The following is a 22,384-nucleotide window of genomic DNA, read 5'->3' on the forward strand; positions in this document are numbered from 1 at the left end:
CGGCATGTGGCATCTTTGTGTGTATATTATGAGGTAACCATCTGTCACACCAGTAAGTAAATACATCTAAGGTACTTTTTAGTAGTTAATGATTGTATATAATTAGTTAGATTATAATCAAATATCCACATGACAGGCTCCCTTTAAAGAGTCACTGTCAGATTATCCATTGATCACATGAAAAAAAAGCTAAGAATTTGGGAGACATCCTTACTAGGAGTCACTATGCTCCACCAATAACACAGTGTTTTTGGCAGTAAAGAGCCCCAGATGGTGGTCATTCTCATGTGGAGATTGTCAAGCTTGTAAATACATGCTGAGGTCAACAACCTTTGTAGACTCTAAGAGGGCTAGAGAATATCAAATAGTTCACCACATCACTTGTCCACAGCGGTGGTGTATTTAATCACATGCCCATGTAATTTTATGTATGTGGGCATGACAACCAAAGAACTCTGTGTCAGGATTTTGGAACATGCCAGTAAGATCCGACTGGCAGCAACAATGAAAATGGAGGATCTGACCAAACTACAACCAATAGACCTACATTTTAACCTCTTACGAATACAGGGCGTATCTGTACACCCTGATGTCCAAGTCCTTAAGGACACAGGAACGGGGTGCCTGCTGAGGGGGGGCTTGTGACCCCCCGTATCGGCGATCACTGCAGATTAACCCCTTCTATACTGCGGTCCACGCTGACCGCGACATAGAAGTTGTTTGTGGTTGAGGGAGCCCATCGAGTCCCCGCACTGCTGTGGCGGGGAACCGATGGATGAGAAGACAGCCCAATGCGGTACAGAGGCTGCCCATTGCCTTGCATGGCATCGGGTCCTGCCTTCTATGGGAGCCGAGGAGATCCAGCCTCAGGCTGGGTCTCCTAGGCAACCTGTTAGTGTATGACTCAGTGTCATACACTAACAGGCAATGCATTACAATACAGATGTAATTTAATGCATTGCAGAAAGGATCGGACCCACAAAAGTAAAAAAAAAGGGAAAAAAAATGGGTTTTCAGAAAAAAAAAGTTTCAAGTTAAAAAAGAAAAAAAGCCCCTTTCCCCTAATTTTATAATAAAAAATAGAAAAAAATGAAAAAACACACATATTAGATATTGCCACATCTGTAACGGCCGGCTCTATAAATATATCACATGATCCACCCTGTCCGATAGACACAATAAAAAATTAAAAATAAAAACAGTGTAAAAAAAAGCCCTTTTTGTCACCTTACATCACTAAAAGTGCAACACTAAGCGATCAAAAAGGCGTATGTACCAATCTAACCGTCACCTCATTCCGCAAAAAATGAGCCCTTACATAGGACAATTGCCCAAAAAATAAAAAAAATATGGTTCTCAGACTATCGAGACACTAAAACATGATTTTTTTTTGTTTCAAAAATTATTAGTGTAAATAAAAAAAGTTGAAATATTAGGTATTGCCGCGTCTGTAAAAACCTTCTCTCTAAAAATATTACATGACCTAACCCCTCCAGTGTACACCATAAAAAAATAAAAATAAAACGGTGTCAGAAAAGCAATTTTTTTGTCACCTTACATCACAAAAAGTGTAATACCAAGTCATATGCACCCTAAAATAGTACCAATCAAACCGTCATCTCATACCGAAAAAAATGAGCTATGGCTTTCAGAATATGGAGACACTAAAAAATATTTTTTTTCAAAAATGCTTTATTATATAAAACTGAAACAAACATATTTGGCATTGTCGCGTCCGTAACAACCTGCTCTATAAAAATAGCTCATGATCTAACCTGTCAGATGAACGTTGTAAATATCAAAAAATAAAAACAGTGCCAAAACAGCAATCTTTTTGTTACCTTGCCTCACAAATAGTGTAATATAGAGCAACCAAAAATCATCTATACCTTAAAATAGTACCAATAAAACTGCAATCTTATCCCATAGTTTTCAAAATAGGGTCACTTTTTTGGAGTTTCTACTCAACTGGTGCATCAGGGGGTCTTCAAATCTGACATGGCAAGTTAAAATTATTCCAGTGAAATCTGCCCTCCAAAAACCATATGGTGTTCCATTCCTTTTGCGCCCTGCCGTGTGCCCGTACAGCAGTTTACAATCACATATGGGGTGTTTCTGTAAACTACAGAATCAGGGCAATAAATATTGAGTTTAGTTTGGCTGTTAATCCTTGATTTTTTTTGTGGAAAAAATTATTAAAATGGAAAATCTGCCAAAAATGTGAAATTCTGAAATTTCATCTCTATTTTCCATTAATTCTTGAAGAACACCTAAATGGTTAACAACATTTGTAAAATCAGTTTTTAATACAATGAGGGGTGTAGTTTCTAAAATGGGGTCATTTTTGGGTGGTTTCTATTATGTAAGCCTCACAAAGTAACTTCAGACCTGAATTGGTCCTTAAAAAGTGGGTTTTGGAAATTTTCCCCAAAATTTCAAGATTTGCTTCTAAACTTCTAAGCCTTGTAATGTCCCCCAAAAAAAAAAATACCATTCCCAAAATGATACAAACATGAAGTAGACATATAGAGAATGTAAATTAATAACTATTTTTTGGAGGTATCACCATGTATTATAGAAGTAGAGAAATTGAAACTTTGAAATTTGCTAATTTTTCCCAATGTTTTGTAAATTTGGTATTTTTTATAGATAAAATGATTTTTTTTTACTCCATTTTACCAGCGTCATGAACTACAATATGTGACGAAAAAACTATCTCAGAATGGCCTGGATAAGTAAAAGCGTTTTAAAGTTGTTCACACATAAAGTGACACTGGTCAGATTTGCAAAAAATGGCCTGGTCCTTAAGGTGAAAATGAGCCCGATGCTTAAGGGGTTAAAGACAAACATAACTGTGACCCAAGGGGCCTAAGGGGTATTGATAAAATCATTATGGGTCGTCGGGGCGGAGACACCAAAAACTATTATTACAAAGGGAAACAAAATGGATCGTAATGCTGAAAACTGAGTTCCTCTGGGGCTTAAATGAAACAGTAAGTTTTAGGTCTTTTCTAAAAATGGCACTTTTTTATCTTTATTGCTCATTCTGTATATGTAGAACATTATTTGTCCAGGTGTGGGGTTGTGTTTTCATTTGTCGGTTCTATTCTAATAATTTTAATCGTTAAGTATCTCATTTTATAATTTTATATTTTTCTTTCTCTGAATAGTACCTGTGAGATTGGTATAATCTTTGAAGCCACGCTGGATTACTTTAATGGAAGAGGGACCCCGGTTGGGGAGGATATCCCTATACTTTGCACAAGGCACTTTATACCACACTACACTTTCTACGGTTTTCTTATGTACCAAATTGGTCACGTTTTATTAATTAATTGTTGTAATATATTTTTATTTAGGAGATAGTGTGTCTTTAGATGTATTTTTCACTTGCCACTTATTATACACTGCGTGCAGAATTATTAGGCAAATGAGTATTTTGACCACATCATCCTCTTTATGCATGTTGTCTTACTCCAAGCTGTATAGGCTCGAAAGCCTACCAATTAAGCATATTAGGTGATGTGCATCTCTGTAATGAGAAGGGGTGTGGTCTAATGACATCAACACCCTATATTAGGTGTGCATAATTATTAGGCAACTTCCTTTCCTTTGGCAAAATGGGTCAAAAAAAGGACTTGACAGGCTCAGAAAAGTCAAAAATAGTGAGATATCTTGCAGAGAGATGCAGCACTCTTAAAATTGCAAAGCTTCTGAAGCGTGATCATCGAACAATCAAGCGATTCATTCAAAATAGTCAACAGGGTCGCAAGAAGCGTGTGGAAAAACCAAGGCGCAAAATAACTGCCCATGAACTGAGAAAAGTCAAGCGTGCAGCTGCCAAGATGCCACTTGCCACAAGTTTGGCCATATTTCAGAGCTGCAACATCACTGGAGTGCCCAAAAGCACAAGGTGTGCAATACTCAGAGACATGGCCAAGGTAAGAAAGGCTGAAAGACGACCACCACTGAACAAGACACACAAGCTGAAACGTCAAGACTGGGCCAAGAAATATCTCAAGACTGATTTTTCTAAGGTTTTATGGACTGATGAAATGAGAGTGAGTCTTGATGGGCCAGATGGATGGGCCCGTGGCTGGATTGGTAAAGGGCAGAGAGCTCCAGTCTGACTCAGACGCCAGCAAGGTGGAGGTGGAGTACTGGTTTGGGCTGGTATCATCAAAGATGAGCTTGTGGGGCCTTTTCGGGTTGAGGATGGAGTCAAGCTCAACTCCCAGTCCTACTGCCAGTTTCTGGAAGACACCTTCTTCAAGCAGTGGTACAGGAAGAAGTCTGCATCCTTCAAGAAAAACATGATTTTCATGCAGGACAATGCTCCATCACACGCGTCCAAGTACTCCACAGCGTGGCTGGCAAGAAAGGGTATAAAAGAAGAAAATCTAATGACATGGCCTCCTTGTTCACCTGATCTGAACCCCATTGAGAACCTGTGGTCCATCATCAAATGTGAGATTTACAAGGAGGGAAAACAGTACACCTCTCTGAACAGTGTCTGGGAGGCTGTGGTTGCTGCTGCACGCAATGTTGATGGTGAACAGATCAAAACACTGACAGAATCCATGGATGGCAGGCTTTTGAGTGTCCTTGCAAAGAAAGGTGGCTATATTGGTCACTGATTTGTTTTTGTTTTGTTTTTAAATGTCAGAAATGTATATTTGTGAATGTTGAGATGTTATATTGGTTTCACTGGTAAAAATAAATAATTGAAATGGGTATATATTTGTTTTTTGTTAAGTTGCCTAATAATTATGCACAGTAATAGTCACCTGCACACACAGATATCCCCCTAAAATAGCTAAAACTAAAAACAAACTAAAAACTACTTCCAAAAATATTCAGCTTTGATATTAATGAGTTTTTTGGGTTCATTGAGAACATGGTTGTTGTTCAATAATAAAATTAATCCTCAAAAATACAACTTGCCTAATAATTCTGCACTCCCTGTATAGTGTATTTTGCATGAATCTTTTCACATGCAACCTAATTTTTTGCACTATGTACTCTTAATTAATTATATGGTTTGTATGTATTTATTCCTAGCAATTGGTATCAATCAGTATCACTATAGAATCATGTTTTATAAATTCTAGGATTTTGGTATAATCATGGTTGTTTTATGTACACAGATTATATTATTTTGTACACAATCTGTCTATAGTGCACAATAGGGGGTAAGATCCAAGCCACACCATTCTTGGAATTTCTGCATTATGTTAGGCTCTTTACCTAGGTTTGGACGTTTCCTCGTGCCACGCGTCATCCACTTCCTGGCTGTACATGGTGTGGTGCGTGGGAGAGCTCGGCGTCTGTTGCACAGTGACGAGTGGTGCGCTTTCATGATGCAGTCCGCCTAATCATGCCGGGTAAGCGACCTTATTTACCTCAGGTGCGATTCAGATATTTATGCCCCAATAAGTAAAAGTGTACCGTAGCCTTCTGACGAAGCCAGAGGGTTGGCGAAACGCGCATCCTGCGGCCCTGGTCTTGTATCTACCATGGGTAATTGATTTTCATTATTATTTGTTTTGTACTACTGCTACCCATTTGTGTGCTATTTGTTATCAGGGATTTTGCCTTTGCTATTGGCTTTACTTTTGCCAGTATAGTATCTTATCATGTCTCCTTGAAACTTTCAACGTTTGGGTACACACAAGTGGCTAGCGGTCCAACACCATTGTGCCCTCTCACTCCTTACAGGATTGTTTTTGGCCTTTGGTGTGCATCAGTATATTGTGATCTATATTTGGTAGGTTTTTCAGGGAGACTCCGGCTTGTCTTTGCATATGGGGGTTTGGGTGGATTTGTCATCTTCCCCCATTGTTTGTTTTCACCAAAATATGGATTAATGTATGTCTAATATATGTCTAATAAACTTTTGTGCAATATTTTATAGATCATGTCTCATGTGCATTTGTTTGGGGCTATTGGTTGATTTGAGTATTGTTGTTTTCAAAACCATCTATGACCAGATAAGATATATTGGTATATAATGATTATGCAAATATTATTTCCATGACACCATGGCTCCCCTATTTGCACATGCAACTTGGTTCGCACCAGGAATTGCAAAATATATTTGCACAACAGTTTGTCACAATAGATGCAATGTCACTGACCTCCAGTGATTGAATTTGAGGAATTATTTCAATTCTAATTATGTGGTGCAATTGTTTTAAATATATTTGATTAAATATCTATTAATACAAAAATATCAAAGTAATAATATCTTAATCTACAGGGCGAGTTAAAGATCTCAGTACACCCATTTATTTTAGAAATAAAAGGGAAAATGTAATATCTGAAGACCCCAGCAAGTAATGGGTGAGGGCGCCTAACTTTTATGTCTAGAACATGGCCGTTATCTTGAAAGCTTCCACATTGGATCAAGGGCAAATTTTTCCAATAGTACGGGGGTCATGTAGCATATTAAAGAAGACCAGAATATTCTCAAAAATCAATTGCCACAATCGGATTTGCAATATCTCTTGTGGTTCAAAAGTTATCAACACAGAAATTCGCAACAACACCTGGGAACGTTCTTTCTGATTGCACAGCTGTTTGACAAGTTCAATGTGTTGTCCCTGGTGCTGAGCATAGAACTTTGAAGTTTTGAACTTTCTGTGCTGTTTTGAATCACAAGAGATATTGCAAATCTGTCTGTTTCAATTGATTTCTGAGAAAGGTTTGGTCTTCTTTGATTTGCAATATGGCCCCCTTGCCATTCGAAAAAAAAATCTTGATCCAATATGAGAACCACCATATAACAAAAAATCATTTGTGGGAACATATCTAGAAAACCAAATTGCAAACACCACACATGTAATACAAAAACATCTTTATTGTGTCACATTCAAAGACATAGAATACATGAATATCAAAGATGACAATTAAAAACCAATGCAGATAGATGCTGAGAGAATGATACCCCACCAGTCTCTAGAGCCATATGTATTAGTCTCTCTTACTTATAAGTATATCAATACTGTTATTAAATACATATAAGTAAGAGAGACTAATACATAGTGATCTAGAGACTGGTGGGGGTATCCCACCAGTGCAGCATTTATCTGCATTGGTTTTTAATTGTCATCTGTGATAATCATAAATTCTATGTCTTTGAATGTGACACAATAAAGATGTTTTTGTATTACATGTGTGGTGTTTGAAATTTGTTTTTTTGATCCAATATGGCAGCTTTCAAGATGGCACCATTTTCCAGGCATAGATGTTTTTGTATTACATGTGTGGTGTTTGAAATTTGGTTCACTTGTTGTCACAACTGCAAGTTGTGACAACAAGTGAATAGAATGGAGCAGCCCCATAGAAGTGAAAGGGGATAGAGCAATTGTAATTACACCTGCTCACCACTGTAGTTGCAACAGTGAGCAGGCAAACAATGATGGGAAGGCTGCACTCGCATGAGCGCTGTGTTCTCTTCAAATAGCTGAAGATAACCAGACATTGCCATGACATGACATAAAAAAATAAACCTTCCAAATATGAACACCAGAAACACAAAGAAAAGGAGCTCATAGTACCAAAGTAATAATATAATTTATTCAAGCATGATTAAAATTACATAAAATAAAAAAGACAAATAGATATGATGCCGGAAACAAGAAAAAATGCGAGCAGAGGACAGACAAGAAAAAGCGCCACCCTGGGAAAGAGCACACAGTTAAAAAAAATACACAATGTATCTATAAAACATGGGAAAAAATATTGGGTACAGTGCCCGACCCATGCAGTGGAATAATGGAAACAATGAATGCCAGGTGAGACAGTGGTCAACACAGACACTCCCACATGGCGATAGACGGTATGCAGAAGCGAATGCAAGCTGGAAATATACTGCAAAACAACCAGTGGGAGACCCGGCGTAATAAACCGCAAGGTCATGTAGCCAGAGGGGAGTGAGAGGGGACCAGAACTCACCTAGGACGAATCGTGTACAAAGAAACCCAGGGTGGCGCTACCCCTAATCAAATATGAACACCTTTGTCATCTAGCATTCTCCAATATGACTCTGCAAAAGTGGGGAATAATATAGACAATGAGAAATATTAAATATCAAATTGTACTATAGTTTACATTTCTAGATAGAAATATATATATATATATATATATATATATATATATATATAAAATGTATGGACATATGACCAAACCACATTGTCTACTCCCTCTTTACACCTTTTCACTACATTATTAAACTGACATTTCTTTATGTGTCTAGAGATAAACTTATAACATTTGGATAGATACAGATCACCATCACCAACAATACAATTTCAACACCGAGAGTCACCACCGATACACACATACAATTTGAGGAACAGATTCAATCACCAACAACACAATCAGGAAACACAACAGAGGAATTGGTACCCACAAACTCACAGACACCATACCATTCCCAACCACCAGAGAGAAGGAACACAAAGACAGTCACGAAACGAACACAACAGAGATCCAAAAGAAAGACACGAAGAAGTCAGAGAAAAAAGAGGGACACACAAAAATCACAGATAGACACTGCAGAACAAAAAACTATAGTCAATCTAAGTTCAGTAGTTCTGACCAATGCACAAATCAATCTACTTCATAAAGGATTGAAATTTGCGCCAACATCAAAAATGAATAAATTTGATACTGGGTATATCAAAATTTGTGAGAAAGCTATGTTTGAAAAAATATTTCATAAAAAATCCCATTGTACTAAATACAGAAGGACACAAAGATGCTGAAATAAGACACACTGATTTAAAAATGAAATCAAAAAAATTTCCTAGACAAGAGATTAGTGCGGAAATAGCCACGTTTCAAACAAATGTGGAAACAGAACTAAGGAAAATATCAGAGAGACCTATCAAAAACAACAACTTGACAGGACAAGAGGTGCGTGCAATTAAAGAGCTACAGACATTAAACAATATAACGATCCGCCCAGCGGACAAAGGAGGGGCCATTGTCCTTCTAGAGACAGTAAAATACAACGAGGAATGCCTTAGGCAGTTAACAGATGATACAACATATAAAAAAACTTAAAAAAGACCCTACAGAAGAGTTTACTGAATTGTTGGTCAAATACTGCGATAGGGGTTTAGAACAAGATATACTAACCAAACAAGAATATGATTACATTTTAGGAACCAAACGGAGGCTACCAATGTTTTACTGTGTGCCAAAGATACACAAGAATTTGACAGAACCTCCGGGACGCCCGATTATATGGGGAATCGGGTCACTAACAGCCAATCTTTCGCAGTATATTGACCATCTAATCCCGCCAGCTGTAAAAAAGACCAATTTGTACATTAAAGACACCACACAGATTGTACAAATTTTAGAGAGCTTGAAAGTTCAACCAAATTGGATAATTGGGACATTGGACGTACAATCATTGTACACAATTAGAAGTCATGAACACGGAATAGCAGCCTTGAAGGCCCAATTAAAACAAAATGGGGACTTGAACCAGAAACTAATTGAATTCCTAGCAGAAGGTGTCAATTTCATACTGACTCACAATTATTTTTTCTTTGGGGGCGACCACTACTTGCAGATCCAGGGCACTGCGATGGGCACCAGATTCGCCCCCAGCTATGCCAATTTATTCATGGCCCAATGGGAGCGTGAGGCCATTGAGCCGAGGCTGGGGACGGATCTGGTGCTTTGGAACAGATATATAGATGATATCATATTTGTTTGGCAAAAGGGAGAACCTGAACGAAATGCTTTTTTAGAAGATATCAATAAAAACACCCACAATCTTGTCTTTTCCTCTAGTGTCAATAAGGAAAATACTGAATTTTTAAATTTACAGATTACTAACAGTAAGGATAAATATGTCTGCAACACTTACCACAAGCCAGTGGCAATAAATAGCTTCATACCCTTTTCCAGCTGCCATTTGCCGACATGGCTCCTGAATATACCGTATGGACAGTTCCGAAGAATAAAAAGGAACTGCACAGACAGTGACAAATTTGAAGAAGAAGCCATTCAGATGAAGTCAGAATTTCAACTTAAAAAATATCCGGATAAACTGTTAGATGATGCATTGGATAAAGCAAGAGACCTAGATAGGAACACATTCTTTTACTCTGACTCAGTGAGAACAAAGAAAAAACAAGAGGAAAACATACTTCGTATAGTACTCCTTTCAATGCACAGCACAAAACTATCGAGAAAATTATAAATAAACACTGGCACCATATTAAGAGAGATAAGGTTATAGGCTCTCTCATTCCTATGGTTCCCCAAATAGTTTATACCAAGGCCCCAAATTTGGGACTCAAATTAGCTCCCTCCATTAAACATTCTAAAAAAGACAATCAATCAATCAATACATGGCTGAACATGAGTGGCTTCCACAGATGTGGAAGCTGCATTAACTGTAAGAACACCTCATTTCCCAGGAAAACCACAAAAGTAAACTCAACACAAAATACATTTTCATGGGAAATAAAAAACTTCATGACCTGTAATACCCCCAATGTGATCTACTTGATACAATGTACCTGTTCCAAACAATATATCGGTAGAACAAAAAGACCATTGAAGGTCAGAATAGCCGAACACATCAACAATATCAAAAAAGGCTATGAGAAACATGCACTGTCCAAGCATTTAAAATTGGTGCACAATCAAGACCCTAAAGACCTGATATTTATAGCACTAGAACAAATAAGACGCCATTGGAGAGGAGGAGACCATATATCAAGGATGTCGAGAAAAGAATCCAGAAGAATTTCTGACTTCGGCAGCCTACTACCAGATGGTCTGAACGCAGAACTGGAAATATTCGGATTTCTGTGAAGGGGTGGGTGCCCTGGTCTGACGGGGGATCGCAGTCAGGCTGTTTTTCCAGCACTGGGATCCTCTCTTGGACCTGGGCCCCCATCCCATATCCATCATTACACATCTCTCGAGCAGGACTCAGAAATCTTCCACTGCTTTTCAATCAGTGCCAACCAGCTCCACGTAATAATAAACACACACTCCCATCACGCTATAAAGCGATAGATTCACTACAAATAACACATTTGACTAGTAATTCAATATTTGGATACAAACACAGTCACTAGACACAATTGTTATATTATATGATATACTTTTTTGGGATACATTGACATTGGAAATTTAGACACATCCACAAAAGATGTTTATATTAGAAATATTCCATATTGAGATATCAGATGAAATTCAGTCACAACATAGACTTTGTGCCCTCACCAAATATATATAAAAAATATTTTGACACATAATTTTTTCTTCCTGTTTTTCTGACACTCACTTGTATATATTGGTACACTTTTAATTAGTTGAACCATATGACACTAATGCAATGCAATCAATGCAAAATGAAATATAGGAATTTCACCATAGAAGTCATAGATCATGTGGACCAAAAAACGCAGAAGTCCATGTAAAAACGCACATATACCGCAGAACAACCGCAAAGGCATCATTCAGATTTTGTCCTCTAATCGGTATCAATAAGCCCTAGAGACACACATACATCTTAATAAGAATAAAATAGTGTTGTCATTATTATACAATATCCTTTTTTTGAGATTTTTCTATATATATTTTGACACTGATAATAACTGTTTATATGACACTAATGCAATATACGCAGTGGAAAACAAAATGTAGTAATTCCATCATAGGAGTCAGAGAGACCTTAGATCAAAAAAAGCAGAAGCCCATATAAAAACGCACATATACCGCAAGATAACCGTAAGGGCACTTTTCCAACCAGTACCAACAAGCCCTATAGAAATATTGACATGCCAATAGAAATAAAACAAAATAATATGTAGACAATAAAATGAACGGTATGTTCTAAGCAAGTAGAAAGATCTGTCCATAATGTACGTAACTTTTTTACTGCTAACATAAGATAAAGCTAAAATGTCTTATCACTATATAGTGAGTATAAGCTAATATGTAATCTGCTTTTGAAATAAAGAAACACTTCTATAGTTCTCTATATACATTATCCTACTCATGATTGAGAGACATTCACTTTATATATTACAAACATTTTATAATGTTTGAATAATTATCCTTTTGATGCTATACTCTGTATAAGAAATGTATAAATATGTAGTCACTCTACATTAATGCAAAATATTGAGTGGATAATAATCCATAGAAACTGTAGAATAGGAGATGGAGACCCTTTTGGACCAAAAAACGCATGAGGCCATGAAAAGACGCATCTATATCGCATCTATTTGGTGAGATAACTGCAAAGATAAACTATCATTGACCTACCATGGATTGCAGTCCACTTTTTCAAGACAATCTGGAGAGGGCACGTATAAAACCCGGCTACACACAGAGACCGAGCATAGCCACTGAGGAAGGAGACAAGAATAGTCCCCGAAACGCGTCTGGTGGTAACACTCGGTCATTGGATTAAAACAGCCGGTCATATGTCGGACAACACCGATTGGATGGTCCACAAGTGAAGCGCTTCACCAAAGGTATCCACTAGCGGAATCCCGATTTTGCCATTCTGAAAGGAATCGGCACACAGCCGTCTTACCATTAAACACTGGGGCTCTATAGACTTTGAGACACGTGGGACGCTAAAGGAATCCCACTGACTGTACAACCAGTGGAAATATCGGGACCGCGTGTGTAACAGCTCGACACAGCTATAATCCAGCAGAAGATTAAAGATCCAGTATACAACCAAAGGAAAAATCTTTTTCATTAGATGAAACAGTAGGTAAGCTTATCATACAATTACAGCACGTGGGACGCCACGAACTGAGGCTGCTAAACGTGAGTACTATCTGCTCACACTGAGAGCTTACTAAACTGCTTTAACAATCACCTTCTGCTGTGTAATCTATTCAGAACAACGTTCTATCTGAAAGTGTCACTGTCCACAAATCGGTTGAATGCTAATACCGATACACGCATATAACTGTGGAATAAGAAAGGACTATGATTCTCTGATAAGCAAACCTAAGCTTGTACAACGATTGTAGGATTACCATACATTTATTTCTGAGGAACTTTAGAACTTTGACCTCATATCTGTGAATATTACCTACAAACCGCCCCACTACACCAGAGGCTTTTTCTATAGAAACCTATCAGGATACATATATTGCGGAGCTAACTGTGCCTGTTATGTTTATAGAGATTGTTTGATTTAGCCTCCATATTGTGCTAACATCTGGTTCCTTCCTATCTGGGTTCCGACAGGAGGAAACCAACCACTCATATTTTATATGATTTTATATTGCTTGTACAATTTTTTTTTAATCTATATATACTTTTTTTTATTTTATTATTATTATTATTATTATTATTATTTTTGTTTTTATTGTAGATTTTTAACATATGCCAGGGTCTCTTTAATAGTCAATACTAATATACTAATGTGGTATATTATTGTGTGATACTAATAAATTCTCGATATTGATCTAATTTTCATATGTGACTCTATTTATCAGAGTGCCCATTCACTTTTATATAAACATTTGGATAGAGCCTTCTTTCTAGATTGCATTACAGAATATGTGTTCATAAGTTCAAAGTTGACAACTCCAAAATGTTCTTTATTATTTGAGCAAGAGGAGGCATAATAGACCAAAAAAACTGGGGTGGAATTGGAAAAATACATAAAATTCCGCAACAGTTTCATTTTTACAGCATTCCCTATGTGGTTAAACGAACCCATTACCTTCATTTCATAGTTTTTCTTGTGTTTTAAGAAATAAAAAAATAAAAAACTTGCATCATCATATACTGACTTTTTTAGGCCTTTTGCACACGAACGTTGTGTGCCCGTGGCCGTATTGCGGACCGCATATGGAGGGTTTCGCATTACACGGGCAATGGCCCGTGTGCCCTCTGCATTCACTTGAATGGGTCTGAAATCATAGAGATGCGGAATGGAAGCACAGATCAGAACCCAACGAAAGCACTACGGAGTGCTTCCGTGGTGTTTCTCTCCGTGCCTCTGCACCGCAAAAAAATAGAACTTGTTCTATTTTTTTGTGGTGCAGATGGATCACGGACCCATTCAAGTTGAATGGGTCTCGATCCGTCCCGGCAACTGCATGGACATTGCCCATGCATTGGGGACTGCAAATGAAGGTCTCCAATGCACGGAACGGATGCACAACGTTCGTGTGCAAGAGGCCTTATATTTATGTCTACAGGGCTGTGTGAAGGCTATTTTTTTACGGGGTAATTTGTACTTTTTATTGATATCATTTTGGAGTGTGTATGATTTTTGGATCACTTTTTATTCAATTTTTTTGGGGGAAGTGACGCGACAAAAAAGGTGAATCAGTCATTTAGATCTTTTATTATACATTCTCCACATGTTATAAATATTTAAATAGTATAAGAAGCAGTGATGCCTATGATGTTTATTTTTTATTGTTTATTTTTATTTTGGGGAAAGGTGGGATGATTTCAATTTTTATATATATTTTTTTACAAGGGCCTGACAACATGCAATCATTAGATTGCCATTTCTATTCAGTAATGAAATTTATTCTTTTATTGAATAGAAAATTCTGTATATTCCAATAAAGTGCTATCCCCTTCAGGCCTGCATTGGAATATAACTGTGGTAGGCATCTGAGCCTCCATCTCCAGTCTATCATTAGAAAGAAACAGTTTCCCCAATCTCAGAGAGGGGAAACTGTTCCAGGATTGGAATCTGACAGGTTAAAAGTCGCAGATATTAGCCCTGGTTCTATGCGGTTTAAAACAGAAGAAACCTGGCACTATATTTACAGTGACGACTTCTGCCATACATGTATGGGGCAGGTCATGAAAAATAAATCCTTCATCCAGAGCCATACCTTATTAAATAAATAACACAAGTTTTTAATATGATGGAAATTCTACATATTCTGATTCCAGTAAATGAAAAATACTCTTGACATCCTTCATATACATTTTGCACCATGTAGGACAAAAAAGGGGGATTCATCTCATTTGAGAAGGTACTGCATCTGAGAGGCAATAAAATAATACTTTATATTTGGAACACACAATCCTCCCTCTTTCTGAGGAAAATTAAGACAAATCTGACTGGTGCAATTTAAAGACATTTGGTGCAAAATTTGGAGTAAATTAAAGTCTTGCCATGCACCAAATTTATTCACCAGTCTGAGCCACTGTGATAAATCTGATGAATGTCTATACAGCCTAAGGCCGAGAGCGATCCGTGGTATGCCAGGCTGGATTCCTGTTCAGAGCAGGAGCGCACAGCGTCATTGGTTGCTTCATGCCGCCGCTGCACTACAGTAATACACTCGTATGATCTATACGAGTGTATTACTGTACAGCAGCGGCGGCATGAAGCGCACGGAGTCATAGCAACCAATGACGCCGTGCGCTCCTGCTCTGAACAGGAATCCAGCCCGGCATACCACGGACCGCTATCAGCCGCGGAACACGGCCGTGTGCATTCGGCCTTAATGTATGCCTTTTATAGGATTAGTAAATCTGTCCTAATGTTACCTCTGTTAGGGTGGGTTCACATCAGCGTTATGGATTCCATATCCATAAGACGGAAGTAAAAAAAAAAAGCCTTTAAGAGGCATTCCGTTTTAATCCATTATAATAGAAGTCTATAGAAATTAGAACAGATTCGCCTGGTTCCCGTTATGCAAGACAGAAAACAAAGGACTTTTTTCCCGTCTTGCATAAAAGGAACAAGAAGGATCCGTTATGATTCCCATAGACTTCTATTATGACGGAAATCAAGTCTTTTAAAGGCTTCCGTTTTGACTTCCGTCAAAATATAAGTCTATGGGCAGCATAACGGTTCTGTTCTAGTTTTCGTTATGCAGGACTTGACTCCTGCATAATGGAAACCAGGACGGATCTGTTATGCTGCCCATAGACTTGTATTATGAAGGATCAAAGCAGAATGCCTCTTAAAGGCTTCCGTTTTGACTTCTGTCTTATGGATTCCGTTATTTTCCGTTATAACCATGTTAAAATGGAAAACAATGACAGAATCCATAACGGTGATGTGAACAAGCCCTTACATGAATGGAAAGTGTGTAAGTAGCTAACGTCCAGTAATACCATTGTTCATTCTCCTTTCTTTTGTACAACACAGTTTAGGAAAAGTTGGTAAATAGTATAAAATAAAGTGGAGAAACCTTCAAGTCTGGAATCTAAGATTTAGCAATTATACCCCAGATTTACAGCAATGGCACACACTAGAACATCATTCTACACCTGCAATCAATATACTCAATGCACCAGCTGCATGGGGCTTCACAGTCTATAGCAGATCACAGCATGCTCTTTTTTATTTTACTTTTGTGAGTTTTAGCTATCTTTGCGCTATGACATTAAACTTTAGGAGTTTGCCAAAATTACATCTAAATATGTTTGCTAATAAGAGTGAAAAACTTCTTCAGCTACTTGACTTCAACATTCAATGTTCATAAGGCACTCAATACTGGTATCTCCATCCAAGAACACATGTGGACTTTCTGTATAGTTGAATGCCTGTTGCCAGTCTTATATTATGAATGAATGCATCTGGGTGCAAAGATAACATTATATATTATCTGCACAGCTGCTTGGCAACTGCTGTTCAAGTATACTCCACCAGAAATTCATCATATTGTATTTCACCAGGCTTTATTCCAGACCTCACATCTGCCTTTAATGCATACATGGTGGTTTCTTGAACATTTATGGTTGACTTCATACCATACATTGATTATTTAAAAAATCAAAATATAAAAATTGTTAGGGTCCCTTTTCATGTAGAATAATTGATGGTATTCTAGGGTAATAGGTCTTTGAACTTAACTAGCTTTTGTACATGGAAAAACACTGCTGGTAATGGTTTTGGAGGTGGTGGCCATTGACAAATAATATCTCCTTACACTTACTAATTCTTCTCTATTTTTGTATTTTCCTAGCATTCTTGTGACTAATTTTTAGGGAAAAATTTGGTTTGATCCGAATATATTTGTGTCGAATTACGTAAAAAAAATGCTATTTCCTGGTTGCAGAGAGCATTTATAGTGGTGTAGAACAATGTGCCTTGCACTAACACGCATAGGGAGTCTGCTTTGGTAGTGAAATAATAATGTGAGTCCGTATGACATGCAGATGACAGGCATCGCACTTAGAATCACTGCACACTTCACTTATTAGAACAGTCACGGGGCCAAAACTGACCAAATAACTCAAGTATAAACTCAGCCTTACAGGTCGATGTTAGCGTTAAGAAGAAGCGCACTCCTTTTACAACTTCGCCAGCTGATTCCACATAGATGTTTACAGAACCTGTTCTATTAAACACGTATACAAGTAGAGGCCCCCTGGACAGAGTGGAGAGGGTGTCAGCAGTAAGTTTGTGTTGACGTCACTAATAAATTTGCCCTTCCTCTGATACGTCAGAACAATAACCTACAAAAAACAGATCCTGTCTGTGCAGCATACGCCTTCACTTGGTCAGCATTTGCCTAATAATCCATCAGTATTGCTAATGCCCAAAAAAAAAGGAGTGGATGTAAAACAGAGATGACACATGAATAGAATATTTGCATGTCTTCTGTGTTTTGTACCCACTCCTGCTTTGGGCAACCAAATCATAAGCCTGTTCTGATGGGACCATACAGGCCTTACAGGTGCTACACAGACAAAATCCATTGTGCGTAGTGATGGAGGAACATCTCCCGGGACGATTCAATTTAATGGCAGGCGAACCTTAAAAACCTTCAGGTCATATTTGCAGCCACCAAATACTTACTAGAAGTGCACAAATAGTCCCACAACATGGACAGTGACATACTAGATGGGGATCAATGAAAAAATTCCCACAAAAAATCAGGGGCCATTTTTATGTGTCTTAAAAGGAAATTCTCAAATATGTGCCCTGCTGTAGCCTAGAAAAATGTTATTTTAGGCCACAGGAGTACGGGCCATAAAAATTAGGCATTCATCTGACCTAAATTAGGCATTCACCTGACCTACTGCAGGCCAGTGGAGTACAGGCACCAAACATTAGGCATTCAACATACAGAAAAGAACAAGAGATTATGTGGCTGGATGTACATTAGGCGGTCACCGTATAACAATTTTGCTGTTGGCCAGTTTGATTGTAGGGCCAAAAAATTATGCATTCAACTTACACAAAATATCATGTAATTATGTGGCTGGAGGTATATCAGAAGGTCATTGGATATCAATTTTATTGCAGGCCAGTGTAGTACAGGCCCCAAACATTAGGCATTCACCGTACAGAAAAGAACAAGTGATTATGTTGCTAGAGGTACATTAGACGGTCACAGTATAAATATTTTACTGTTAACCAGTTAGATTACAGGCCTGAAAAATTATGCATTGTCCGTACAGAAAAGATCAAGTTATTATGTGGCTGAAGGTATATTAGACTGTCATCAATTTTACTGCAGGACAGTGGAGTACAGGCCCCAAATATTGTGCATTCACCGGACAGAAAAGATCAAGTGATTATGGAGGTATATAAGACGGTCATTGGATATCTAGTTTACTGCAGGCCAGTGCAGTACAGGCCCCAAACATTAGGCATTCATCCTACAGAAAATAACAAGTGATTATGTGGCTGGGGGTACATTAGGCGGTCACCGTATAACAATTTTACTGTTGGCCACTTAGATTACAGGCCCCAAATATTATGCATTCAATGTACAGAAAAGATCAAGTAATTATGTGGCTGGAGAAATATTAGACGGTCTTTGGATATCAATTTTACTGCAGGCCAGTGTAGTATAAAATATGAGGCATTCACCGTACAGAAAAGAACAAGTGATTATGTGACTGGAGGTACATTAGGCAGTCACTGTATAACAATTTTATTGTTGGCCAGTTATGCCTCGTTTCCACTGAGCAGATCGGTTCGGGTCGGTACGGTATGGTTCGCTATTTTAGGTGTTTCCACTATGAAAGCGATCCATACAAGCGAACCGTACCGCACCATTCAGGGGCTTGTTCAGATGTAGGGCCATATAAAAATGGAACGGTTCGGTTAGGGCGGAGCTACTTGCGTCACACAATACATTATCCTGATTGGCGGCCTGAATAACGTCAAACGTAAGCGCAACATAAACACCACACCGCCATTACTACAGATAATAGGAGAAGGATGCCTGCAAACAACAGCAAGCTATGGTCGTCTCAGGAACTATCCACTTTTTTAACTATTCTTGGGGATGGCGCTATTCAGAGTGAGCTTGATGGATCAGTGAGAAATGAAAAGGTGTACAAAGATATTTCTCAGCGGATGGCGGCCGAAGGATTTGAACGGACGTGGGGTCAGTGTAGGGCAAAGCTTAAGAAGCTTAAAATACAATATAAAAAAATTAAGGATGCCAACAGCCGTAGTAGAAACAGTCGCAGTACCTGGAAGTGGTACGATGCCATGGATGCCATTGACGGTCATAGGCCGGCAAACCAAGGCAGGGAGGGAGGTCTGGACTCTGCTACTGCACTTCTCGAGTCCATGATAGAACCTGTTGGTAAGTGTTTTTTTTTGGGATTCTGCATATCATTTCGCTCTGCTAACCGTTATAAAAAAAATAAATATATATAACCATATTTGCATTTTCAGATACAGTTGAAGGACTCTCCAATGATGCGTCAAACTTGTCTGATGATGGTCCGTCAATGTCGTTCAGCAGCACAAGCACTATTGCATCACCACCTTCCAGCCAACCACATAGTACGCCTCAATGCACCCCGGCAAACTGGTAAGACATGATTAGGTTTTTTTCTTATTTTTTAATTTGTGCATATATTTTGTCCACTCACACTTGAAAGAGTACATAGCAAGATTTCTTGTGAACTTTTTTGTGTCTATACGTTTCATATGTGTTAAATCAGTTCTTTATTATCTAATATTACAGTAGACATACCAATTTTGACCAAAAACACTATTCTGTTCTGTTGTATATTCCAGGTGAAAGGAGACGCTCGCAGCTGGATCTGCGCACAGTCATGGAGGATATGCGGGCAGCTGAGTAAAGGCAGCTGGAAAGGCTGGATAACCTTTCTGAGCGGAGGTTTCAGGCACTGTGTCAGGATGCCCAGGAAGCTATGCGCCAGGAGGCTGAAATTGCACGGCAGCAGATGGAGCAGTCAGCTACATTCAACCAGGCCTTCCTGGGTGTCCTTGGGCAGCTTGTTCAAGTGCTAGGAGCCAGTCGTGATCCCAGACCACCGCCAAGGGAGTAGTCCCTCTCTGCCAGCACTGTTCTGATGTAAATATTTGATGTAAATATGTATATTTTTTAGTATATAGCAAGATTACTTTTTGTTTTTAAAATGCAAGACATGAGAGACCCTGGTTGTGTCTGATGTAAGGTAAACTTTATTTGAACAATAAAAAATTAATACAACAATAAAAATTTTACACAGAAAACAATTACTAAAAATTAAGCGTTAAGGTGTCGCATCAGAGCCTGACGTACTTCATTGCACTCTTCCTCCATATCCTGTGCTACTACCCGTACTGGCTCTTCTGCATTCGTATTCCAGTCCTGGTAGAAGTCTTCTCCATGTCTTTCACAAATATTGTGAAGAGCACAGCAAGTAAGCACCATGGCTTTTGGAAGTTCAATGTCACTGTCATTCCTTTTCATAAGACACCGCCATCTACCCTTTAGTCTTCCAAATGCATTCTCTACAACCACCCTTGCCCTGGATGTTTTCCTGTTGTAGATTTGCTGTTCTGGTGTCAGGCGGCCATTGTCAGCAAATGGTTTCAGGAGCCAATTTTGCAAAGGGTATGCAGAATCCCCGAGCACATAATAGCCAACATTCACCCCTGAAATTTTCCTAGTGTGGCCAGAGTACAGGCCTCCCTGGCCAACCCAGTCCCAAAATGTTGACAATCTTAGAACTCGAGCATCATGCAAACTTCCAGGTTTTCCCACATTCACACTCCAGAATAGTCCTTTTGCATCCACTACTTTCTGGAGGATGATGGAATACCAGCCTTTTCGGTTAAAATAGTCAGTGTGGTATACTTGTGGTGCTATTATTGGTAAGTGTGACCCATCAATAGCACCAACACACTGTGGAAGGCCCCACCTGTCCTCAAAGTAGTTAGCCATGTCTTTTAGCTTTTCACTGTCTGGAAAATGAACAATCTCAGGAGCTAGCAATGTGCAGACAGCCTTACAGAAGTCCTGCACACACCGGCACACTGTTGATTTGCTCACACCGAAAAGGTGGCCTATACTTCGGTATTCACTGTTGGTAGCCAGCTTCCACAGTGCAATGACAACTCTTTTCCTCACTGGCAAACTAGCTCTGAAGTTTGTGCTTTGCTTCTCCATCGCTGGACTTAGCTTTGCACAAAGGTATCCAAAGGTTTCCTTCGACATTCTGAAATTGCGCAGCCACTGTGTGTGTGTAAATCCGAGGACGGTCACATCCCACCACTCATTGGAACGGGGTAGAGCCCATATGACTGGTCGGCGGCGCTGCTTTAATGAAAGGAGAAGCATCTAAAAAACAAGTTTAAAAAACAAAGGGTCAGATTGCATCATTTATAAAAGCGGGCAACAAATAACAAGGAGTATTTTACGTAGAATACTATGTCAATTTAACATACGTGTGCATACAGTAACGCATACAGTTGATGCTTACCCTATAGCTCTGCCGTCTTTGTCTTTGTCGCACAAGGCTGTATTTCTCCTCCCGGCTCAAGATCCAAGATCAAAGTTTTCGTCTCTTTTCTGCTGTATTTCTCTTTGCCGCTCGCAACCTTCTCTCACACAGAACAGCATGTATTTTAACTACCAAACACCAATATGCAAGTAGTGAAAACACGAGCTGCTGGATGACCTCCATCTTTGTTGTTTGTAGCGTCGCGTTTGTTGTCGCACTAGTGTGACGTCACGCTACGCATTTTTTTCTAAACCACGTATGGACCCGGCGGCCCGAGTTGCAGTGGAAACGCTCACCTAAATAGACCGGACCATCAAAAATCTTCCAAACTGTGCCGCCTAGATTATAGGCCCCAAAATTATGCATTCACCGTACAGAAAATATCAAGTGATTATGTGGCTGGAGGTATATTAGACGGTCATTGGATATCAATTTTACTGCAGGCCAAAGGAGTACAGGCCCCAAACATTAGGCATTCAGACAGAAAAGATCAAGTAATTATGTGGCTGGAGGTATATTAGACAGTCATTGGATAACAATTTTACTGCAGGCCAGCGGGGTACAGGCTCCAAACATTAGGCATTCAGACAGAAAAGTTCAAGTAATTATGTGGCTGAAGGTACATTAGGTGGTCACAGTATAACAATTTAACTGTTGGCCAGTTTGAATACAGGCCCCAAAAATTATG

At 38.8% G+C, this 22,384-nt stretch overlaps 1 protein-coding gene across 1 annotated transcript; it reads right to left on the bottom strand.

Moving 5' to 3' along the window:
* Positions 1-20,456: 20,456 nt before the first annotated feature.
* Positions 20,457-21,410, bottom strand: LOC120990745 (protein ANTAGONIST OF LIKE HETEROCHROMATIN PROTEIN 1-like). The gene has a single exon (XM_040419650.1). The coding sequence runs from the start codon at positions 21,408-21,410 to the stop codon at positions 20,457-20,459; it is 954 nt and encodes a 317-aa protein (XP_040275584.1).
* Between the last annotated feature and the right edge of the window lie 974 nt (positions 21,411-22,384).

Source organism: Bufo bufo, chromosome 2 (genome assembly GCF_905171765.1).
Source record: "Bufo bufo chromosome 2, aBufBuf1.1, whole genome shotgun sequence".
NCBI lineage: Eukaryota > Metazoa > Chordata > Amphibia > Anura > Bufonidae > Bufo > Bufo bufo.